Source organism: Balaenoptera musculus, chromosome X, assembly GCF_009873245.2.
Source record: "Balaenoptera musculus isolate JJ_BM4_2016_0621 chromosome X, mBalMus1.pri.v3, whole genome shotgun sequence".
Lineage (NCBI taxonomy): Eukaryota > Metazoa > Chordata > Mammalia > Artiodactyla > Balaenopteridae > Balaenoptera > Balaenoptera musculus.
Window position 1 is genome coordinate 13,260,273 of NC_045806.1, and position 23,000 is coordinate 13,283,272.

Below are 23,000 nucleotides of genomic sequence, written 5' to 3' on the forward strand. Positions count from 1 at the left end.
AATATAATGATAATAAATAAATAAATAAAAAGAATTAGTATATACACCAAAATTTCAACATTAACAATAATTGTTCCAAGTGGTGGGAAACGGACGATTTTTATTTTCTTCAGGTCATTCTATATTGTCAATATATTCTATATTGTCTGAGTTTTTCTCTTAACAATGAAATGTTGAGAAATATATTACCTTTATGATAAAATAAAACAAAACATAATCCATACTACAAAAGGTACAGTGAGAATGGTATTCTCACACACTGTTTTCCAAAAGGGTGGACTAATTTAGAATGTCATCAGCAATCAGAAAAATGTATCAATAACCATGAGAACATTCACAGATCCAAAATGTATGACCCAGCAGCTCTACTTCTGGAACTCTATCCTAAAGAAATTACCCAAAATACAAGAAAGAACCTCAATTTAACCCAGTGCTTTATAGGGGGGAAGTGGTCCTCCCTCATACCGTGCTCATAAGGTGAAAAAGTGCCCGCATCGATGTTTATATAGGGGTCGATTTTGATGGCAGTAACTCGGAGTCCACATGATTTTAGAATCGTCCCAATGCTGCTTGCTATGATCCCTTTACCGATGCCCGAGATGACCCCACCAGTGACCAAGATGTACTTCATTGGCAGAGGAGTGGCTGAGTGCCAGCACCCAGATAGAATCTGAAAGGTAATGAAATTAAGGGTCAGGGAAGAGAAACATGTTCTTAAACCAGTAAAGTGGAGAGTGTGTTGGACCAGAATTTCAAAAGCACACAGCACTTTTTCTAAGTATTTGAAACAAAGTCTTATCGTCTAGGTTTTTCTTTCTTGTCGACATGCAGGAAGCTCTGGATACAGCAAAATGTCTGGCTCCATTACCCTGATTTTACATTTACCCCAACTCTGTCGTGTGACAAACTTCATCATAAGAAGCCAAAATTCTCTGGGATTCAGAAGCATGGTAAAATTTTTAAGAGATCAGGCTCTGGAGTCAGATCTGTACAAGCTATACCTGGGCGAGTTACTAATCCTTTCTGTACCTGTTTCTTCATCTGTGAAATGGAATAAAAAGTACCAATCCCTTGGAATATTATTCAGCACTAAAAAGAAATGAGCTACCAATCCATGAAAAGACATGGAGGAAACTTAAGTGCATGTTACTAAGTGAAAGAAGCCCATCTGAAAAGGCACATACTGCATGATTCCAACTATATGACATTCTGGAAAAGACAAAACTATGACGACAGTAAAATGATCAGTGGTTTTCAAAGGTTAGTGGGGGAGGGAAAGATGAATAGGTGGAGCACAGAGGAATTTTAGGGCAGTGAAACTATTCTGTATGATTCTATAATGGTGGATACAGGTCATTATACATTTGTCCAAACTCACAGAATGTATAACACCAAGAGTGAACTCTAACGTAACCTATGGACTTGGAATGATAATGATGTGTAGCTTCACTGACTGTAACAAATGTACCTCTCTGGTTCAGGATGTTGATAATGAGGAACGCTGTGGGCATGGGTCAGTGGGTGTGTGGAAACTCAGTACTTTCTGCTCAGTTTTGCTGTGAACCTAAAATTGCTCTAAAAATAGCCTATTTGGGGGGACTTCCCTCGTGGTACAGTGGTTAAGAATCCGCCTGCCAATGCACAGGACACGAGTTCAATCCCTGGTCCGGGAAGATCCCACATGCCGTGGAGCAACTAAGCCCATGCATCACAACTACTGAGCCTGTGCTCTAGAGCCCACAAGCCACAACTACTGAGCCTGCATGCCACAACTCCTGAAGCCCACGCGCCTAGAGCCTGTGCTCCGCAACAAGAGAATCCACCGCAATGAGAAGCCCGCGCACCGCAACGAAGAGCAGCCCCCGCTCGCCGCAACTAGAGAAAGCCCGAGCACAGCAACAAAGACCCAACGCAGCCAAAAATAAACAAATATTTTTTTAATTTAAAAAAATAAAATAAAATAAAAATAGTCTATTTTTTAAATCAATATTCAAATATGCCAACATTTTAAAAAATCTTGGGACTTCCCTGGTCTTCAGTGGTTAAGACTGTGCTCTCAATTCAGGGGGCCCAGGTTCAATCCCTGGTCGGGGAACTAGATCACACGTGCCGCAACTAAGACCCGATGCAGCCAAATAAATAAATATTTTAAAAATAAAATAAAATAAAAAATCTTGCAGATGGTTGTGAGGATTAAATGAGCTAAGGTATAGATCAGAGGTCAGGAAACCAGGGCCCACAGGTCACATCTGGCCCACTGTCTGTTTTTGTATGGTCGCCAAGCTAAGAATGTTTTACATTTTAAATGACTGAGAAAAGATCAAAAGAATATTTCATGACACATTAAAATTGTATGAAACTCAAACTTCAGTGTCCATAAATCAAGTTTTATTAGCGCACAGCCATGCCCATTATTTACATATTGTCTCTGGTGGCTTTCTGGCTACAATGGCAGAGCTGAGTAGCTGGGAAAACAGAGACCTCTGGCCCACAAAGCCTGAAATATTTACTATCTTTTATAGAAAATGTTTGCTGATACCTGGCTTAGAGGGGGTCAAAACTGACCCCTATATTAACATACAGTAAGAACTTAGTAAAAGTTAGCTACTAATGTCACTATTAATAATAATAAATATATCCTCCTTAACTATGCATGTGGAACACTGAATCTCTTCCTTACCCATCCATTTCACCATGCAGAAATATTCAAGCAGAAAAAAAAAAAAAGAAAATATTATGTCATAAAGAAATTTTATTTGACTTTCCTGCTGCTGTCTGATTCAAACCCTTTTGTTTTAGAGGCAGACAGGAAGCCCAAGAGCTACCTGGGCTACTCTACTCTGAGAACTATTGTTTTCCCCTTGAGCCTGGGCAGGGGCCTTCTGCCCTTGCCATTTCACCGTGCACGTGAAAGTGAGCCTTAACGGCATTATTCGTGTGGTCCTGAGAGGCAAACAAACGGCCAACTAAGACTATTAATATAAAATCGCAACTACAAGAAAAGAGAGTAACTAACAAAAGCTAATAACTAGAAATCCTACTTTCTATTGTAATTCACAAATGTTTTTAAATACCTGGAAATCAAGCTCAAATGCAATCAGGTAGGAATGATTTCAGCTACCCGCTTATCCTATCTGCCTGTCTTCCCCAAAGGAATGCCTATTCTGATTTTGTAGTTTCCTCTACTTTCAAAACCAACTAGCTTAACTTAAAAGGTGTAGAGCCCTTTCACTTCAGAGCTGTGAGTTCGATTTGAATTAGCTGACCACCGTCAAGGCGAGTAAACTGAAGCCATCCAAAATATACAAGCCCCATCCCAAATGGCTTCCTTAAGTCCCTAGGCCTGCCTTTCTCTACACAATACAGTTGATCATGTTCAATGTCACCGTTCCTCTTTACTAGCCACCTGGCCATCCACTCACCTGAGCTAGATTTAGCCTAAAAGATTTTCAGTCCAAACCCAGAATGCTCCTCCTATAGATCCAAAATGTATCTGAATATTCATCTCTTGCCACTTCTACTAGCCGAGGTAGTCGTTAGAGTGGGAATTTCATCACAGTCTTCCCTTACTCATCCCACTGTTGATTTTTTTCTATTTTGATAAGTTCCCCTCCTCTGGAGTCAGACAGCCTGAGCTCAAGTGCTGCCACTTAATAGCTATGACCCTGGGCAACTTCAACTTTTCTAAACCTCAATTTTCTCCACCTGTGCAGTACACAGAACTAATACCAGTGCCAGCCTTATAGAGCTGTGTGGGTATTTACAAAGAGAGCGCCCAAGTGCTAAGTCAAGGTTAGCTCTTATATTTCAGAGCCCTCTACTCACTGATTCAGTCAGCTCATAAACGTTTATGGAATAGGCAGAGGAGGAAAATCTGCCACAGCAAAATGTGCCTCTTTGGCATGAGCATTAATTTAGTTTGATTATTTTTAAGAAACAGAAGACTCAGTAAGTCCTTTTTTATTGCCCCCTTTGCTGCCTAAAGAATTTAGATAAAGGGCCTGTTCCTGGCATAGAGCTATCACCAGAGATATCTTCAGAGAATATGAGCTAGATGTGGTCGGGGAAGCTCTTAGAGATCAGAGCCCACTCTGTGTCCCACTGTCTCTGCCTGACCCAGCAAACATTTGTTTACCAAAATATTTGCCTTTCCATCTCCATGTTAATTGCCTTCTTCCCTTTTTTTTTTTTAACTATTCATTTATTTAGTTTTCGCTGCGTTGGGTCTTCATTGCTGTGCGCGGGCTTTTCTCTAGTTGCGGCGAGCGGGGGCTACTCTTTGTTGCAGTGCGCAGGCTTCTTTTGTTGTGGAGCTCGGGCTCTAGGAGCGTGGGCTCAGTAGTTGTGCCTCGCGGGCTCTAGAGCGCAGGCTCAGTAGTTGGAGCGCACGGGCTTAGTTGCTCCGCAGCATGTGGGATCTTCCCGGACCAGGGCTCAAACCCGTGTGCCCTGCATTGGCAGGCGGATTCTTAACCACTGCGCCACCAGGGAAGCCCTGCCCTCTTCCCTTTTGAAGTCCCAAACCACCACCCGCAACATCTTCTTTTGTCTTGAGCTGAAGATGGTATTTAAGGCAAGGGTTTCAACCATTTTAGCAAGTGACTAAATTTTCCTCGGTCTCTCCCATGTATACACGTTATTAAACTTTTATTTGATTTTCTCCTGTTAATCTGTCTCATGTCAACTTAATTCTTAGACCAGCCAGAAGAACCTAGAAGGGTAGAAGGAAATTTTCTTCCTCCCAGACAATTATATGCTTGACGTGTTCCCAGGTCCTGGGGGTATGGGGGTGAACAAAAAGTCAAGGTCCCTGTCCTCTTGGTCTTCACCTTTCCTGTTGGATAAAGGGGCAAATAAGCTGTTCTGTAACTACCTTGTTCTGGCACTGTCACACTATTAATATGACTTCCCATTTGTAAAAGTTAGCAAAATGGAAAAATGCCATAGAAAACTGGAGAGTATTTATGAGAAGGCACATTATGTGGTTGTCAAAAAGCCTAAGAATCTTTCATATAAGGTATGCTTATGTTACACAACAGAGCAGGATATAAAATTAAATATATTATTATCTCAACTGTTTTTTTTTAAATTAAGACTGGTCAAATTACACCAAAATGCTACATTTTAATATATATTTAGGTGGTTGGGTTGCAGGCAATTATTACTTTTCCATATTTTCCAAAGCACAAGATACCTTTTTAAGCACATCAGATATTTTACAAAGTCCTTTTTGAAAATGTAACAATATCAAGGAGACACCTAGTCCTTTCTATTTTAAGCAAACAAGTAAGTTTGAAGCAAAATTTTAAAACAACAGGAAAAGCAGGTTCTTCAAGCTACTTCTAGAATCAGGATTTTTTTTCTCTTGTGAAGACCATTATTTACATTTACCCTTATATGCAGTGAGCAGACCCAATTGTCTGTAAAATAGGCATGTGTAGGGCTGTCCATTGTCCAATAAAAACATTAAAAAAAAATTATACTGTGTAATTTTAAATTTTCCAGTAGCCATATAAAAAGTAAAAAGAAACAGATTAAGTTCATTTTAATAATATCTTATTTAACCCAATGTATCCAAAATACTATCATTCAACACATAATCAATGTAAGAATATTTTGGTGAGATAATTTACATCCCTTTTTTTTTTTTGTAATGTCTTCCGAAATTAGGTGTGCCTACGCACAGCACATCTCAATTCACACTGGACAGTGCAGGCCTAGAGCAACTAAAAACAGAAGCACCAAGAGATACCTTCTCAATGACGGCCATTTAAAAAGTAGTCAAAAACAAGAGAGTACTTACTGCATGAGCCCACTTTATGAAGTTCTAGAACAGGCAAAACTAAGCTCTGATGGAAATCAAGGGGTGAGGCGGTTGTGGATCGACCGGAGAGGAGCACGAGGGAACTTTCTGGAGTGATGAAAATGGTCTATGTCTACGTTGGGGTAGTGGTTACACTGGTGCATAATTTGTCAAAATCCCCGATCTGCACGCTTAAAATGGGGGCATTTTACTGAACGTAAATTAGACATCAAATGTGGAGAAACTGTTGCAGCAAGAAAGCTATGTTGTAGCAGCAGCGGACTCGGGCTCAGAGCGCCCCAACCAGCTCCGACCCGGGAAACGCGAGGGTCGCCGTTTAACTAGTGCCCCGGGCGGGGGAGGAGACAGAAAGGCCATCTCACGCCGCGCGGGGCTGCACTTCCGCCAACGCCGTCTCGGGGCTCCTGGGGCCCGGGAGCAACCGGGCGGGGGCCGCGGCGGGCCCCAGCGCCCGGTTCCGAGGCGGGGTGCGCGCCGAAGCGCCGCTCGCGGACGCGGCGCTCCGGAGCCCGGGCCGCGGGCCGCCGCAGGGCGGGCTCCCAGGGCCCCGGCCCTGCCCCGCCGCTATCTGCCCGCGGACAGAGAGCACAGGGTGCGGGGACGCGTGCGGCGGCCGCCCTCCGAGGGGACAAAGGCTCCCGGTCCCATGAGCGCGCCGGGCTGGGGGCGCGGGCTGGCGGGCGGCCCCGGCGCTGAGGCCCAGGCGGGGAGTTACCTGTGCTTTGGCGGCGGCGGTGGCGCGGAGGGTGGCCGGTGGAGCCGGCGAGCTCCGCCTCGAGGCCCGCCCGCGCTCACCTGTCGGGCTGGGGAGGGGTCCGCCGCCAGCGGTGTCCCGAGTCGCCCCCGTGTCCCTCCCGCCGCCCGCGCGGGCCTCGGGGTGCATGGCGCCCTCCTCGCCCACCTCCCCCTCTCCTGCCGCCGCGGGCCCCAATGACTCACGCCGGTGAGCTCGGGGTTGGCACCCGGGTTTGTGCAACGCTCCGAAACAAGCGCCCCTCAAGTGACTCCTCAGGCGTTGGTGGCTTCCCGTCACCCTCCGCCCTGGACTCACTTGGCCCCAGGCCTGGCTCAGCCCGGGGACTGCTCCTCCCCTCCGCGGCTTGCTGAGCACCGGCACCTCGGAGACTCGGGTGAACGCCAGGTCCCGGCGCCCCGGCCCCTCGGCACGCCCAGACCCTGCTCGGGTCCTCGCGTCCCGCTCTCGGCGCCGGAAAGAGCTTCTCTGGGTCACGGAGAGCAACTGCAGGAGCGCGGAGCAGAGGACGACGATCAGATTGGGATGCCGGCCTTTGAGGGGCTCACAATCTGGGGGGGAGGGCTACACCTTTATTGGAATCAGTAAGGTTCCTGGAACAGTACGCGTGTAGCAAAAATTAAAATTTAAAATGCGAGGAGCAGGAGGACGACAATCAGGACTTCGCCGAGTGACTTTTTAAAGAGTATTTGGAGGATGGTTAGCGCCTTGGTGCCAGGAAAGGACACAGGAGGTTATTAAGGCGAAGGGAAGAACATAAACCACTGAAGGAGAGAGGATCTAACTAGGGACAATAGGAGGGTTTGGAATCAGACGGAAGGGTTAGGAAAGTGGTGAAAATTTTGAATGACCAGGTGAGTCACTAGAGGGCCGAGTGGGGAGAGCGTCATTGAAGACCCAGTGGAGTCTAGAAACCATCATTGTGTAATGAGCTCCAGCTACAGTTGTGCAAGATGTCTATAGGTCGGTATATAAATATTGATAAAACCAGAGTTTGCTGGTTGAGTAGAGTAGAAGGATGAGAGTGAGGAAGTTAAGGGCACTGAAAGAATGTGATGGTAGTGACGCACTAGGGGTCTAGTCCCCAGAAGAAAGGGAGGGAGAGGAGCAGGGAGCGGATAGACTGGAAGAGAGAAAAGAGATGGACCAAAAGATGAGGGCCTGTGGGAATGAAGGAACTGAGGAGTTGTCACCACAGTGTGGGTGTCGGTGATGTCAAAGGGGAAGCAATTCCAGGAGATGATCCAGTTTAGGGTCTGACTCTGGAACGGAGTCAAGTGAGATGGGCGTCACTGGAATTGGGTCTAGCGCCCACCAGGCCAGTGTGGGGGACACTGAAGGCCCCCGGAAGGATGGCGGAAATTGGAGGAGTCAATTGAGGCCAAGGAACCAAGTCTCCAGTGAATGTGGAGGAGCAACCCCGAAGCTAGTAAATGACAGCAACAAAGAAGGGTAGAGGGATGTCTGGCAAAATTCGATCAGTTTCAAAACAAAAGGGAGTTTCTCCTTATCAAGAATGACAGAGCAGTGCCATGGAAGAAGCAGTAAGGAGCTGAGGATGGTGATGTCAACTTCTGGGAAAATGAGCAGAGGCTCCACTCAGCAGGAATGGTAGGGAAGACCCAAGTCTCCATGGAGGCCAAGAAATAATTTTTTTTTTTTTTTTAAAGCGAAAGCATCTTGTAAAAAGGCCGGAAGCACAGAGGGCTTTGTTGTGAAACAAGTCTTCCAGAGGACCCAGTGGAAAGAATGCTTGTGAAACAGGTTGACATGGACGGTGATACTTAATACCCGCCACATATGTAAGGCTTCCCTCCACATTTCGGTACTTTGTTTCCTTTTTACAACCAGGACAGCTATTAAGATCCCCTTTTTATAATGAAGAACCTGAGGCTTAGAGATGTGAAATGCCCTGACCAAAATATCTGTCCCCAAAGTCAGACTCTTCACCACAGGATATAAGGCCTCATCCTTATTCTATTAATCTACGAGGTCAACAGATGAAGGATACTTTGTGAATACAAAGGGGTTATGATAACTATTTTATCATTAATCCAAAATGGGAAAATATTTGAGCAGAAAAACAAATTTGATAACAGGGTTCAGATTGACTGATTTGTGTGGGATCAGAGCATATCCTCATTCAACAGGTGTTTTATTCATGGCCTGTGTAGCATTGAGGATAAAAAAAGAAGAAAAAGAAAAAGAAGTCTGTCATTAAGTTGACGGCTTGTGTTCTTTTTTTCTTTTTTACTTTTTTTTTTGGCAGGTGCCGAGTGGCATGCGGGATCTTGGTTCCCCTTCCCTGACCAGGGGTTGAACCCATGCCCCCTGCAGTGGGAGCGTGGAGTCCTAACCACGGGACCACCAGGGAAGTCCCTCGTGTTCTTTTATAATCTTTTGTTTTGAAGAGTTCTAACCTTCAGGACGATTGTAAACCCTGGGGAACATGGACTTCATCATGATTTTGGGTGGAGATAGAGCAAAAGTAAGGCTGAAAGGGATGGCCCCCACCTCTGCTATCAGAAGGGTCAGCACTGTATTCCTTTCATAGGTGAAGAAACTCGAAGGGGAAAGGATGAGTAATGACTCAAGTTTACTCACCCATTAGATAGTGGAGTTAGCACCCCTGTCCTAGGCTTCTGACCGAAATTCCAGGCTCATTCCAATCACACTTGAACCAAATATCCTTTTTCTGGAAAGTGTTGACCACTTTCAGGTTCTGACTAAATCCTAGAAAGGCATTGGTCCTAAGATATCTCCTGACTTTCAGAGATTAATCAGTACCCAGACTCTAAAAATAGGTTGGAATGTCATTGATGCCACGGAATTGTACACTTAACAATGGTTAAAATGGCAAGTTTTATGTTATATATATGTTTACACAGTTTAAAAAATTAATGGGGCTTCCCTGGTGGTGCAGTGGTTAAGAATCCGCCTGCCAATGCAGGGGACACGGGTTTGAGCCCTGGTCCGGGAAGATCCCACATGCCACAGAGCAACTAGGCCCGTGCGCCGCAACTACTGAGTCTGCGCTCTAGAGCCCGCGTGCCACAACTACTGAAGCCCGTGCGCCTACAGCCTGTGCTCCGCAACAAGAGAAGCCACTGCAATGAGAAGTCTGCGCACCGCAACGAAGAGTAGCCCCCGCTCGCCACAACTAGAGAAAGCCCGCGCACAGCAACGAAGACCCAACGCAGCCAAAAATAAATTAATTAAATAAATTTTAAAAAATAATAATGGTGTAATACACCAGAAACCATTGAATTGTACAGTTTCAACAGGTGTGGATGGCATGTGAATTATATCTCGATAAAGCTGTTTGGAAAAAAAAAAGTAGGTTGAGCCTGTTAAGCTAAAGTCCTGGACCACCCTCTTACGCTGTTGGTGGGAATGTAAACTGATACAGCCACTATGGAGAACAGTATGGAGGTTCCTTAAAAAACTAAAAATAGAACTACCATATGACCCAGCAATCCCACTACTGGACATCTACCTGGAGAAAACCATAATTCGAAAAGATACATGCACCCCAATGTTCACTGCAGCACTATTTACAATAGCCAGGACATGGAAGCAACCTAAATGTCTATCAACAGAGGAATGGATAAAGAAGATGTGGTACATCTATACAATGGAATATTAGCCATAAAAAGGAATGAAATTGTGTCATTTGCAGAGACGTGGATGGACCTAGAGACTGTCATACAGAGTGAAGTAAGTTGGAAAGAAAAAAATAAATACAGTATATTAACACATACATGTGGAATCTAGAAAAATGGCATAGATGATCTTATTTGCAAAGAAGAAATAGAGACACAGACGTAGAGAACAAACGTATGGATACCAAGGGGGAAGGGGGGGGTGAAGTGGGAAGTTGGGATTGACATATATATACTACTATATATAAAATAGATAACTAATGAGAACCTACTGTATAGCACAGGGAACTCTACTCAGTGCTCTGTGGTGACCTAAATGGGAAGGAAATCCAAAAAAGAAGGGATATATGTACACATATGGCTGAATCACTTTGCTGTGCAGCAGAAACTGACACAGCAGTGTAAAGCAACTATACTCCAATTAAAAAAAAAAGTCCTGGACCAGAATTGTAAATATACCTCAGGCTGGAAAACTGGAGAGCAAGGAAATCAGAATTGTAATCTGTCCCACACATACTCACACAGGTCACTGGAACTAGGCTACTCTTCTCAAGATGGTGTGGGGGGGGGGAGGAATACGTAATGCTTAAGACTGTGCTTGGGAAATACGTTCATGAACTCCCTACTCTGAAGGCGGAGTTGTTCACTTGGCCAGCTTTTTGTTGTTGTCCATTTGTTTACACGTTATTGTGGGAAAAGTTGAATATATAGAAAAGCAAACCTAAAACTCGAACTTCAACAATTATCAATCCATGGCCAGGTTTGTTTCATCTGTATCCCCACCCATTTCCCCCATCCTGTATTAATTTGAAGCAAATGCCAGGCATCCTATTATTTCATTGGTAAATATCTCAGTATGACCCTAAAAGATTAGAACTCTTTTAAACACACACACACACACAATAGAATTACCACAATTTAAAAATTAATAATTCCTATGTCCATCACACATGAATGGGTAAACAAAAAGTGGAATATACGTACAATGGAATACTCTTCAGTCTTTTTTAAGATAGCCTCTTTTTTTGTTCTATTCACTGGTTTGTTTTTTATTTTTTAGATTTCACATATAAGTGATGATATACAGTATTTGTCTTTCTCCATCTGATTTATTTCACTAAGCATAAAACCCTCCAGGTCCATCCATGTTGTTCAAATGGCAAAATTTCATTCTTTTTTATGCTGAGTAGTATTCCGTTGTATATATATAGCACATCTTTATCCATTGGTCTGTTGATGTACCCTTAGGTTGCTTCCATATCTTGGCAATTGTAAATAATACTGCTATGAACATTGGGGTGCATGTATCTTTTCGAATTAGTGTTTTCATTTTCTTTGGATATATACCCAGGAGAGGAATTGCCGGATCGTATGGTAGTTCTATTTTTAATTTTTTGAGGAACCTCCATAATGTTTTCCACAGTGGCTTCATCAATTTACATTCCCGCCAACAGTGTACAGGGGTTCCCCTTTCTCTACATCCTCACCAACATTTGTTATTTGTGGTCATTTTGATGATAGCCATTCTGACAGGTGTGAGGTGATATCACATTATGATTTTGATTTGCATTTCTCTGATGATTAGTGATGTTGAGCATCTTTTCATGTGCCTGTTGGCTATCTGTATGTCTTCTTTGGAAAAATGTCTATTCAGGTCTTTTGCCCATTTTTTAATCAGGTTGTTTGGGTTTTTTTGATATTAAGTTGTATGAGCTGTTTTTGTATTTTGGATATTAACCCCTTATCGGTCATATCCTTTGCAAATATATTCTCCCATTCAGTAGGTTGTCTTTTCATTTTATGGATGGTTTTCTTTGCTCTGTAAAAGCTTTTAAGTTTAATTAGGTCCCATTTGTTTATTTTTGCTTTTGTTTCCTTTGCCTTAGGACAGCGGTCCGTAACCTTTTCGGCACCAGGGACCGGTTTCGTGGAAGACAATTTTTCCACGGGGGGCGGGGGATGGTTCAGGCGGTAATGCGAGCAATGGGGAGTGGCAGATGAAGCTTCGCTCTTTCACCTGCCGTTCACCTCCTGTTGTGCGGCCCCAGGGGTTGGGGACCCCTGCCTTAGGAGACAGATCCAAAAAAATATTGCTACAATTTATGTCAAAGAGTGTTCGAAGTAGCCTTTTTTAAGGCAGAATTTTAAGGAAATTCTAACACATGCTACAACATGGATGAACCTTTAGGACATTTGCTCAATGAAATGAACCAGTCACAAAAAGACAAATGTGGTATGATTCCACTTACATGAGGTTCCTGGAGTAGTCAAAAATCATAGAGACAGAAAGTAGCTTGGTTGCCAGGGACTGGGGGGAACAGAGAACGGAGTTGTTTAGTGGGTACAGAGTTTCAGTTGTGCAACAGGAAAACAATTGTGGAGATTGGTTCCACAACAATGTGAATGTACTTAATACTACTTAACTGTACACTTTAAAATGATTAAGGTGGTAAATTTTGTTTATCTAGCACAACTAAAATTTTTTAAACTTAACAATTTCTTAATCTCATGAACTATCCAGTCCCCAAATTTCCAATTCTTATAAACGTCAAAAAATTTTCCCCACTGTGTTTGTTTGAGGATCTAAAGAAAATCCGCAAGTTGCCATGGGTTGTTTTTTAGGTCGTTTTTAATCTATAGGTTCCCCTTCCCCCCTTCCTTGCAATTTATTTGAAGAAACAAGGTCGTCAGCCTGTGGTCTCTCACAGCCTAGATTCTGCTCCCTGCATCCCGTGGTGTCCTTTAATAGTTTCCTCCGTCCCCTGTATTCCCTGTAAATTGGTAGGTGGACACAGAGGGCCTGGGCTAGTTTTGATATGGACTCAGAAGGAGATTAAAGACATCCATGTCCGCGGGGCCGACCCTGCTGAACCAGAAAAGGTGAGGCTAAACCACCAGCCAAGCTGCTTAGAGTGACAAGAGACGCGGTGTAGTCGCCCAGATCAGGAACCCACAAAGCCGGGGGAGGAGAAAAGGAAGCGGGGCTGGGCTACGTGGGGAAAGCCCTTTGTCCGGTTTCCAATCGCCTAATCGAGTTACGAAAAAAACAGTCAGCGGGGAGGGCGGGACCTTTGTCCGGAAGTGACGCTAGCGCGGCCGGCGGCTGAGTTACAGTGGAGGCGGGGTGACACATAGACTGGCTTCTCCGAGGTCGCACTTGCGAATATCGCCCTGGGACGACGCCTTGTGGAGTCGGGCGTAGGCGGCACCCGCTAGGGTCTCCGGTGACCCCGACCGCGGTGGCGGCCCCGCGGGCGGGATGTTCCGGGGTTTGAGCAGTTGGTTTGGCTTGGAGCAGCCGGCGGCGGGTGGCCGGCAGTACCAGGGAGACGGACAGCCCAAGGGAGACGCTCCACCCGAGCAGCGCTCCGAGGCGGTGGCGGAGTCCGCGGAGGGGGAGCTACAACAAGCCGGGGACCAGGAGCTCCTTCACCAGGCCAAAGGCCTCGGCAGTGAGTCTCCCCCGACCTCCGGGACCACAGAGTTTCGGAGAGCGCCCGCATCCCACCTCCTGCCGCCCCTGGGCGTGGGCCACCAATGGTCGGGGGTGTGGGGTGGGGAGAGGAAGGTGTGTCTGTCGGTCGGTCCTCTGGGGACCGGAGAGGTTGATGAGGATCTGGGCAAGGCCGAAGCCTCATCTAGCAGTCAAATCCTGTGCCTGAAGTTCCTAGTGACATGTCACTCTTTGCAGAGTGTGTCAACATTGGGAGCAGGGCCGCAGTAAAGCAGTGGGGCTCCACGTCTTTAGGTTTGACGAGGAATCTTTTTTGTTCAACTCACCAACTTTCACCTCCACCGCCTCCCACCCAGAGGACAGGGGACGTTGAGGAGCTCGAGTGCCTTTTTGCCCTTAGGTCAGAATGTGTCGTCCCAAGTAAATTGAGGAAGAGTTATTAAGGCCTATGGCAGGCAGGCTCATGTCCTTTTAGGTGCATTGGGACCTTTTTCCTTAAGGCGGGAAAGTAGTTGCCAGTTATTGTCTGTGTTGCAAGTTTCAGCACTAAATGTTTTGTGAACGATTCATCTCTTTAAACACCCCAGTTTGGGAGAACGAGCGCAGAGTTAGCGGCCCAAAGTTATGCTGATAGTAAATGGTAGAAGTGAAATTTGAACCTGGGGCTGTCTAATTTCAAAGCCCATGCTCTCTCCCAGCTTACAGTCTAGTTCGGGAGGAGGGTATAAATAATAGGCATGCAGAATAAACACATGCTGTAGTAATTCTGCTCCTGGAGAGATCTTGGCAGGCTTAAATAGTCAGAGAAAACGTCTTTAAGAAGGTGGCCCTAAAGCAGACAACACTACAAGTGAGAGATTAAATTTGGCAAGCAATTTTAAAGAATTTACTTCAAGATACTACAAGGCAAGAGCATAGGACAGGCTGGAGCCTGAGAGTGGAGAAACACATACTTGAGTAAGAAAGGCTCTAACGTTCAAAAAGTTTACTGTGGGGTGGAGAGGCAGGGAGAACAGGCATAATCTCAAATCATGGCAGTACACAATCTAAGCCCCAAGCCTCCAAACAGTGTACAAGAGAAATAAAACTAAGTGCTATGCAGTGAAATCACTAGAGGGAACAATTATTTCCTGTGTGGAAAATTGGGGAGAAACGAGTTTGGAATATTCGAGAGATGTAAGGAGATGAATTTGACTAGAGCAGAGAAGCTATGTTAGGTAGCTGGGATAAATAAAAGTGGGACCACCTTAGGAAAAGCTGGGTATGATTGTTTCCTTGATTTCATAGAACATGGAGAATCATTTTCGTTTATCTTCAGAGGAGTATCAAAAGTGGCTTCTTAAAACTTAGGGCTTTATTGAAATCTCATGTTTATATTTCGTAATAAAGACCCCCGAATATTTTTTTAATGTTTTCGATACGGATGTCTACTTTGGAGCTTAACGCTGCCATCTCTTTCTTTCCTCACCAGACTCTCTCTTCTCTCTCTCTTTTTAAAAAATATTTATTTATCTATTGGGCTGCACCGGGTCTTAGTTGCAGCATGCAGGATCTTTAGTTGCGGCATGCGGGATTAGTTACAGCGCGGGATCTAGTTCCCTGACCAGGGATCGAACCCGGGCCCCCTGCACTGAGAGCACGGAGTCTTAGCCACTGGACCACCAGGGAAGTCCCCCTCCCCAGACTCTCTTGAGGTTGGGTAGGCTAAGGTTAGATGGAAGTACTTCCCCACCCACACACGCACTGTGAATGCAAAGTTTCCAAAGAAATTAGAGCTCTCTTGGCTCTGAAATTTGATTTTAAAAAGATGTAAAGGTCCTAGTTTGTACACAACCCCTCAAAAAGAAAAGAGATGATTAAATACTTTTTATTTCTACATAGTGATCCTAAGAGGTATATTCTTTAAAAAGACCCACCTCTGTTTTGAAAACTGAAGTTAAACATCTCTGTGCCTGATTCCCACTGAGTAGATTCATTTCTTTGACCTTTTAAAAATCTACATGGAGGGACTTCCCTGGTGGTCCAGTGGTTAAGAATCCGCCTGCCAATGCAGGGGACACGTGTTCGAGCCCTGGTCCGGGAAGATCCCACATGCCGCGGAGCAACTAAGCCCCTGCGCCACAACTACTGAGCCTGCGCTCTAGAACCCACGAGCCGCAACTTCTGAAGCCGGTGCACCTAGAGCCCCTGCTCCACAACAAGAGAAGCCACCACAATGAGAAGCCCTGCACATCGCAACGAAGAGTAGCCCCCACTCGCCGCAACTAGAGAAAGCCTGCACGCAGCAACGAAGACCCAACGCAGCCAAAAATAAATAAATAAATAATAAAAATAAATTAATTAAAAAAAAAAAATATTTGGAAAACACAGTGTTTCTTTAAAAAATAATAATAATAATAATAATAAAATCTACATAGAATTTCCTGGGGCTCCATTTGTTCTGTAAACTTTTTTTTTTTTTTTTTTTTTTTTTTTTTTTTAAATTTATTTATTTATTTTTGGCTGAGTTGTGTCTTCGTTGCTGCACACGGGCTTTCTTTAGTTGCGGCGAGCGGGGGCTACTCTTCGTTGCGGTGCGTGGGCTTCTCATTGCGGCGGCTTCTCTTGTTGCGGACCACGGGCTCTAGGCACACCGGCTTCAGTAGTTGAGGCTCACGGGCTCTAGAGCTCAGGCTCAGTAGTTGTGGCTCACGGGCTTAGTTGCTCCGCGGCATGTGGGATCTTCCCAGACCAGGGCTCGAACCTGTGTCCCCTGCATTGGCAGGCAGATTCTTAACCGCTGCGCCACCAGGGAAGCCCTGTTCTGTAAACTTTTGTTGAGTGCCTCCCTTCAAGATTGGAGCGTAAATACTTCTGGTTCACGGTGACCTATTTCTACATTTAGGCAACTTTATAAATTAGGCACCAGTTAGGAGTGGCGGACACCCAGGCCTATATTCCACTTCCTAACCCCAAATTAAACCTTCTTATCCTTGGATCTCCCTCCTGATGAACTTAGGACTTGCTGTGATCACAGAAGGAGGGCAGTTTATTAGGAAACTCACTGAAGAGCTTCTCCCTACCTCCCAAGGCCTCATACCCCAGAGTAACTTCTTATTCAGCGCAGATTGGTTAGTTGGTTTTTGTTAAAGTCCAATTATCTATACTCTTATCTATACTCTTTCTCTAAAACAAATCCATACCTCTGAGAGTGTAGTATCTGAGTCATTCACACAGCTTAAATAAGTGGGAGGGTGGCCAGAGATGAGCTTTGGCTTTTTCAAAACTGTCCCTAAGGCCAGTCCGTGCCCAGGAATGGAGGAAGGGCCACCTCCTCTTCCTTCTCCTTTGAAAAATGCTATTAGTATTTGCAGTAGAACTGTGTTAATTAGACCATCCTCTTTTTCTATAGGGAAAGTGCATTTCAAGTTCTAGATGCCTCACTTGCTTATTTTACAACTAAGGACTCCAAAAATTAGTTGTGTATGTAGGAAAATAAATGTCTGCTTTGATATAGAAGTAAAATACCCAGTTCGGTTCTGATGAGAAACCCAGGTTTACCATGAGGAGGGCAGTGCAGATGGTCAAGAGCTTGGATCCCATGGCTTGTGAACAATACGAAAAAGAACAGGGGATTTTAGCTTCAAGAAGAAGAAACTTTAGGGGCATCGCTCAAAATTTTTAAAGGTTTTTTGGTAGAAAAGAAGTCATTTTATGTTACTTAAGAGGACAGATCTAAGTCTGAGAGGTAGAAATGACAAGGGATGTGAAAAGGATTTTCTAACTAGAGATGGATAACAGTAATAATTGTCTGCCCTTCGAAGTCATGTGCTCCCCATCCCTAGAAGTGGGGCTACCTGGATAGGAGGTTGAATAAGGTAAGTGCTAAAGTCCCTTCCAACACGAAGATTCTAAAATTGTGTGAAATATATAGTATTTTTGAAAAATTAACCAGCCTTTTCATAAGAATATTAATTTTCTAAAGCTGCCTTAAAAACCACTGTCTATTTATTATTTTCCTATTCTAGAAGCAAGCCTTAAACTCTACCTTCCTCTCTTTACTCTGATAAATTTACGCTTTTTCTGACCTTTTGAGAACCTTCCCGCTTTTCTTTACCTTTACCATCTATTCAGTTTTGCAAGCCCTTGTCACTTGCTCATCTGACGTGAGGCAGTGTGGGATTGGGGCACCAGCTTGCCATTTAGAGGCAGGTAACCTGTGTTTGAATTCCCTATACTACTTATTGTCTTTATTGTGATGTCATTTGCAAATTACAGTAAGTCCAACAAACAGGCTTAAACAGAACGGACCTTTGTTGTTTGTGTCAAGGGTCGCCAAGACCACCCCCAGGTTTGCTGAGCGCCCACCAAAATTGGGGTTTCTTTAGGTAGGAGGAAGGGGATAAGCTATTGGCTAGGCAGTCAGCCAGGTCTGCCCCACCTTCATGGACAAATCATTTATCCTCTGTGGGCCTTGGCTTCCCTATCTGTAAACCAGGCTAATTATACCCACTCTTCCTGGGATGGTTGTGGCATGATGAAAATGAAGGTAAAGTGTTAGTGATCTGCCCCCTCCTTCCATTAAGTTGCTGCGTCTACTCACGTTTTACTTAGACTTGCTTTTCTTTGGTTGCCGCTTCAGTTCAGACCCTCTCTCCTTGTGCCTAAGTCTCTGAAGTGGACATTGTACTCCTGTTACTTCCTGTTAACTCTTACCTGTGTCTCAATTTTTCTAACCACTTAATAAAAACTGTCTTTAACTTGGTGTCAGCCGATCTCTTCTGCACAATAGCAGACTTCTGGTCTTTTTGAGCGTCCTACCTGAAAATCTCTTGTCCTGCTCTCCCACCACCCACTCCTCTGACTTCGGAATTTCTAATTACTCTTGGGAGACACCCCTCCCTTCTGGGGTGCCTCAGTTTAATGAATAATCTTGCTCCTCTTGTTGTCTTTGAATCCTTTTTTGTTGGTTTGTTTGTTTAGAAATGGACATCCCTTGAGGGCAAGAACTGTGCTTTCTCAGGACTTCCCTGGCGGTCCAGTGGTCAGGACTCAGCACTTCCACTGTAGGGGGCCTGGGTTCGATCCCTGGTTGGGGAACTAAGATCCCACAAGCCAAGTGGTGCGGCCAAAAAAAAAAAAAAAGAGAGACGAATCTAATTCAAAAGGTATTCCTGAGAAAATCTTACAGGGAACCCTGCTCTTTTAGAAGTTTGGATTTGTCTATCTGCAGAGAATATTTTTAGGAAGTAGTGTGGCTGTCTACCCATTTTATCATACCACTCTGGGTAAATAGGCTAGTCACAACCAAAGGGAAATCAGGGATCTCCCTAAAGCTCAGCATTTGTGTCACTCCCCATTCATGCATTTAGCGAGTACTTACTGGTCACTCTCTGGGGATACACTGGTGAATCAGACAGCCTTGGTCCCTGCCCCAGTGGGGCTTAGGATGGGTCTTCAGTCTAGCTGAGAGGACGCATTCACCAAGTAATGGATAGAGTGTCATAGATGTTTTTGATCTGGCACCACAGGTAGTGAGGGAACACCTCTTAGGGACACCTACGCTGGCCAAGGAGCCGGGGACCATTTCTTGAGAAGTGATGTGTAAGCGGAGGCTCACAGGATGCGTAGAGTTAGCCAGGAAAAGGGAGGGCCGATAAAAGTGTTTCAAACCAAGGAATAACATATTTGGGGCCTCCTTGGAGATACTCGAGAATTTCTTGTGGTCATACGAGTGTAGAATAGGAGGAGGAGGATGGCAGGAATGAGACCAGAGACAAGGAGCTTCCTGAGATAGTCACAGTGGGTGTTGATACCAGGAACAGATGAACGCCCTCAGACGCAGTGGGAGAAAGGAGACTGTTTAATGCTAAAGGAGGTGGTAAGTGGGAGAGATGGTCCTTCGGATCAGGAGATAGTCCTGCTCCCAGGTAACGGTACGAATCTCCTGATTTTCTGTGGCACCACCCATTTAATCAGGGGTGCCAGGCTCCCTGGGCCGTTCTTAGCGGGGTCTTCTCCCTGCCTGAGTGTTGTGAGTCAGCCCACCTGCCCCCTCAGCACGGGCAAGTAGCAGAGGCAAGCCTGCCCTAACTTACGGAGCATTTTCTGTGCGATGAGATTTGAAGGCCAGCTGCCCGGAGCATTCCCCACTACCACCTGCCTGAGGTCGCTTCCTGCAGCCCAGATTCTGTAGAATGTGGACTTTGAAATGATACTTGTCTACAAATACACCTTCATATCATAGTGCAAAAAGAGTCTTGATACAAATGTCTTTTCAGGTCTTTAGAAAAGTTAATTTTGTGTTTTCGTTTTGTCTTGTGAAGTTCGTATGTTCCAGTTTGAATTTCGTTCTATATATTTGCTCATTATTATTAGTGAAGAGATTTATATTAGGGCCTGCCAAGATTTCTATTTATTAAAAACTCCCCCAGATTTATCATGGGATGAGTTAATCTAGGAGAGGAGGGGCTTTTTTCCTTCTTTTTTGATCATGAGGGAAGGAGAAAATAAAGATGGGATGCTTAGGGTTTAGGAAGGAAAGAAAGTAAAAAGTAGCCTTGATCTTATTGTAAAGTAAACGGGGAGATTACTTGCTGAGATAAGTTAGAACTGGAGACTGGAGAAGGGCAAGATAAGTTTGAAACAGCTACTGGGGTGAACTGGGGACTATGCTAACAGTCTTTGAAAGCAACGAATTAAAGGCCCAGTATGGATGGCCTGTCCACTGAGAAAGTGGAGTACTGTCAGCGCTTCTCGCTCATTGTTTCAAGTCCTCATTAACAAGGAACATGCCCTACGGTTTAAGAGTCTTACAAGCACTTATTAAGGGAGAAATCACAAATACAATAACCACTGTACTTGAATGGAGCATAGACTCTTTTTTATTCTTTACAGACTATCTATTTAACTTTGCAACTGCTGCTACAAAAAAGATAACCGAATCAGTTACTGAAACAGCACAAACAATAAAGAAATCAGTAGAAGAAGGAAAGATAGATGACATCATTGATAAGGTACATTTAAATATCTTTCGGAAATAGAAGTTTATGAAATGCATTAGCAGCTAATATAATCGTCCCTTCTTACGAACTTTATTAACCCAAGTAGGGTATCATATTCTGATAAATATCATATTCTTGGGGTTTTTTCTCTCTTTTTTGTATAATAAGTAGCTATAAGTTACCTGATTTAAATAACCTTTGTTTTTGTTTTAATATATTCTAAAATACGTTGATACTTTTGGATAATACTAAGCTTTTCATATTGTGAGTTTAATTTTCAACTATAACCATTTCAGAATACATTTATGCCTTTGTATCATTTGGGTAAGTTTTAAAAGTCCTAGACCAATAGGAACAACCCTTTTAAGACTCTAAGGAGTGAGTTTGTTCATTTTTTGCAGTGGTAGGGTACAGGCCTAGGGAATTTCATTTATGTTGGTAACTATTTGAACTAAGGAGGTCATCAGTTAAACTTTAGATAGCTTATTATTTAGATATTTTCGTTGTGTGTACTATTTGTTAGAATGAGATTTGACCTGTCTTTTATTGTTTTATGGAATAAAACAAAAATTCAGTTTTTAACTCATTTTATTTTTGCATTTGAAAAGATCATCTGTCTTAAAGGCAGCTGAACACTTAGAGTTCGGAACTGTCGAAGATCCCCTCTTATTGGGGAAGGGAAGAAGTATCACTTTTTTAGTCTCTTTATTTGAAGAAAATGAATAAAATATCTCAAATAGACTTCACAAGTCTTGAACGTAATTCTTATCTAATAATAAGCTTTTAAAAGTAATATAACTGTATGTATTTTTTAACAGACAATTATAGGAGATTTTCAGAAGGAACAGAAAAAATTTGTTGAGGAGCAGCATACCAAAAAATCAGGTATGGTATAGGTTTATACATGACCTACTCGCCTGCCAAATTTTATTGAACACCGGTTATGTGCTAGACACCCCGCTAAGGCTCTGAGAATACAAAAATGTCTAAGTTACGCCCCCATCTTTCAGGTAGCACAAAGACTAGTGGGGACAAACCTATAAACCTTCAGGGTTTAAAGGAAGGAAGGAAATAGTTCCTGGTGGCTATGATGGTGGGTGAGGTAGCCCTTCTGGGGAGCTGGCTCTGACAGAGAGAGAGTGAGCTTTTATTTCTCATTTTATCACAGGTCCAGCACAGTGTCTGATGTACACCTAATAGGCACTTAGCAAATGTTGGCTCCCTTCCCATTCTGTTCAGAAGAAAAAATGAAAGAGCTTTCCAGGGAAGTGACAGAGGGCCGTGAAAAGTCACGGGGAGTTTGAGAACTTACTCAATACATTTCTTTACTGACAAATGCTTGTTTAAATGTTTGCAGTTGCAAGATCTCAAAATGCCTGCTTTTACTGTTTGGTGGTGTGCAGACACAAAACTGGCCTCATGTCTTTGAATTTGGCAAAAGTAGTGTAAAATACTTAAGTTGGTTTGAGCAGTACCACAGATTCAAAAAGAACTAGTTAGTCCTGTGGTGAGTTCCCATCAGGCATTGTTGCCCCTAAGTACTCAAAAGTGGGAAGTAGCTCTTTGGGACAAATAAACTACTATACAGGTTAGCATAACTTAGTGATTCGTGGGAAGCAGTAAAGTTGACCCTGGCTCAGAGACTTGGTATAGGAGCTCGTTGGTGCCTCTGAGATGGGAACTGTGGAAGGAGTGGGGGTGAAAAATTTGGAGGCAAGTTCACTTTTTTTTTTTAATTGAGTGAAAGATTCTTTAAGTTCTTTAGTGCTTTACAATTTTCAAAAGTTCCACAGACTTGATTTTGTATAATCCCATAATAACCCTTTTTTTACCCCCTTCTCCTATATTGCCCCTCCCCCCCTCCACTGGTAACCACTAGCTTGTTCTCTCTATCTGTAAGTCTGCTTCTTTTTTGTTATATTCACTAGTTTGTTGTATTTTTTAAATTCCACATATAAGTGGTATACAGTATTTGTCTTTCTCTGTCTGACTTATTTCACTTAGCATAATGCCCTCCAAGTCCATCCATGTTGCTGCAAATGCAAAATTTCATTTTTAATGGCTGAGTAGTATTCCTGTGTGTGTGTGTGTGTGTGTGTACACACACATATATGAGTATATATATATATACACCACATCTTCTTTATCCATTCATCTGTTGATGGACATTTAGGTTGCTTCCATGTCTTGGCTATTGTAAATAGTGCTGCAATGAATATAAGGGTGCATGTATCTTTTTGAATGAGTGTTTTTGTTTTTTTCAGATATATACCCAGGAATGGAATTGCTTGAGGTGCTTATTAGACATCTGGGGAGAGGAACA

The 23,000-nt window shown here is 43.7% G+C and overlaps 2 protein-coding genes across 13 annotated transcripts in view; one reads left to right on the forward strand and one right to left on the reverse strand.

Annotated features, from left to right (window-relative positions):
- CTPS2 (CTP synthase 2) overlaps nucleotides 1–18,391 on the reverse strand; it is a 129,279-nt gene extending 110,888 nt beyond the window's left edge. The window contains exons 1-3 of one of the 11 annotated variants that reach the window (XM_036839731.1): nucleotides 6,876–6,965; nucleotides 5,804–5,911; nucleotides 466–670 (exon numbers count right to left, since the gene is read on the reverse strand). In XM_036839731.1, coding sequence (XP_036695626.1) covers nucleotides 466–631 — 166 coding nt within the window. In that variant the 5' untranslated portion in view covers nucleotides 632–670; nucleotides 5,804–5,911; nucleotides 6,876–6,965. Of the gene's footprint in view, nucleotides 1–465; nucleotides 671–5,803; nucleotides 5,912–6,539; nucleotides 6,711–6,763; nucleotides 6,987–18,276 lie in introns of those variants that run through there. The other 10 variants (XM_036839730.1, XM_036839732.1, XM_036839734.1 and 7 more) reach the window with 10 other exon arrangements.
- SYAP1 (synapse associated protein 1) overlaps nucleotides 13,314–23,000 on the forward strand; it is a 28,596-nt gene continuing 18,909 nt past the window's right edge. The window contains exons 1-3 of one of the 2 annotated variants that reach the window (XM_036839741.1): nucleotides 13,314–13,692; nucleotides 20,571–20,689; nucleotides 21,496–21,562. In XM_036839741.1, the coding sequence (XP_036695636.1) occupies nucleotides 13,500–13,692; nucleotides 20,571–20,689; nucleotides 21,496–21,562 (379 nt within the window). In that variant the 5' untranslated portion in view covers nucleotides 13,314–13,499. The remainder of the gene's footprint in view (nucleotides 13,693–20,570; nucleotides 20,690–21,495; nucleotides 21,563–23,000) is intronic. The other variant, XM_036839742.1, reaches the window with a different exon arrangement.